At 34.2% G+C, this 1,224-nt stretch overlaps 1 protein-coding gene across 1 annotated transcript in view; it reads right to left on the bottom strand.

Moving 5' to 3' along the window:
* Positions 1-203: 203 nt before the first annotated feature.
* The window catches only part of GRB14 (growth factor receptor-bound protein 14), a gene marked incomplete at its 5' end in the record, with an annotated part of 61,472 nt that continues 60,451 nt past the window's right edge, over positions 204-1,224 (bottom strand). The window contains one exon of the mRNA XM_009073395.1: positions 204-350. Within this exon, the coding sequence (XP_009071643.1) occupies positions 204-350 (147 nt within the window). The remainder of the gene's footprint in view (positions 351-1,224) is intronic.

Raw genomic sequence — 1,224 nt, 5'->3', positions numbered from 1 at the left:
ATATGTTTTTTAAAACCATATAGTTAATTTTGCTGTGACAATCACAAAGCAAATGTATCTAGATAGAATATAAATTTGTTTCTGTAGCTTAAACATCTTTACAGTGTAATGCCTTTTTCCTCTTTCAGCTATACAAATTGCCTTTAGGGGAAAAAGTATTCTAGTATCTTCCTTTCCCTCTGATGAAACAACAGATGCTTTGGTTAAAGAGCAATTCGTGCGCAATAGTGTTTTAACTTGCAAGGCAGTACTCCTTTATTAAGTTGGTAGAATTCCACTAGCTGGATGAGATCAGTAAATCTGGTATGACCATCATCAAGGGTATAGAATAGCTTCCCATCATCTTCCAACTGTAAAAATGGAAAAACAAGATTCAATAAAATCCTCTTTTCCTATGGTATTTCTTCCAGATTGGCACACTTTTTTGAGAAGTGTTCTTACAGACCAATATATTAATAATCTTATGACTACTGAGAGAAGCAAAAATACAGTGATCATTCACACCAACATGAAAAATAAACGACACAAAAATAATGCATTCTTTAACTTCAGGTACATACCTAAAAGGAAAGAACAGTTAAATAAGCATAGTGATATCCTTTCCGCACTAACAATACTACTTTATGCCTTTGCTCTGGAATGATAGCCAGAGTTAATATGAACCCTGAGTTTTTACAGAGTGCCAGGGAACAATTAAGTTTCAAGTCACTCAGAGATTTCAACCCTTGCTCTGTTTACATTCCATGATTTTCCCTCACTTAATTTGTAAGGTGTGATGAGGCTAACAGAAGTGCTTTGGTGTGCTGGATGGTATTAGCTGCACAAGACACTGTCCATCACAAAAGCAGCACACTTGATCTTTCTGCTGCAGTTCCAAATCACACGGAATAGCACAGATACAGGAGAGAAAGAAGAAACTCCAAAAGATGCCTTTAAGATTCCTTTTGACTTTTAGCTGCTTAAAAATTTACAATCAATATTTCCCTATTCTAGGTTACTGAACATTACCTCTTGCACAATTTGTATTGTGCTACTGACGATATACTTTCTTAATTTATTTCTTCTACTTATGATATATATAATATCAAGAAGCTTTAATGCAATCGTGAATAATTAGTAGTCAGGTAAATAGAGGGTAAAAACCCTCTATTTAAACTATTTATAAAAGGAAAATGAAAAAGATACAAGATTGAAATAGTGAACAGAAGATCCTGAAGCAGGGCT

Source organism: Acanthisitta chloris, unplaced genomic scaffold, assembly GCF_000695815.1.
Source record: "Acanthisitta chloris isolate BGI_N310 unplaced genomic scaffold, ASM69581v1 scaffold3224, whole genome shotgun sequence".
NCBI classification, from domain to species: domain Eukaryota; kingdom Metazoa; phylum Chordata; class Aves; order Passeriformes; family Acanthisittidae; genus Acanthisitta; species Acanthisitta chloris.
Note: the sequence above shows the minus strand (reverse complement) of the source record. Positions and strands in the feature narration are given on the sequence as shown.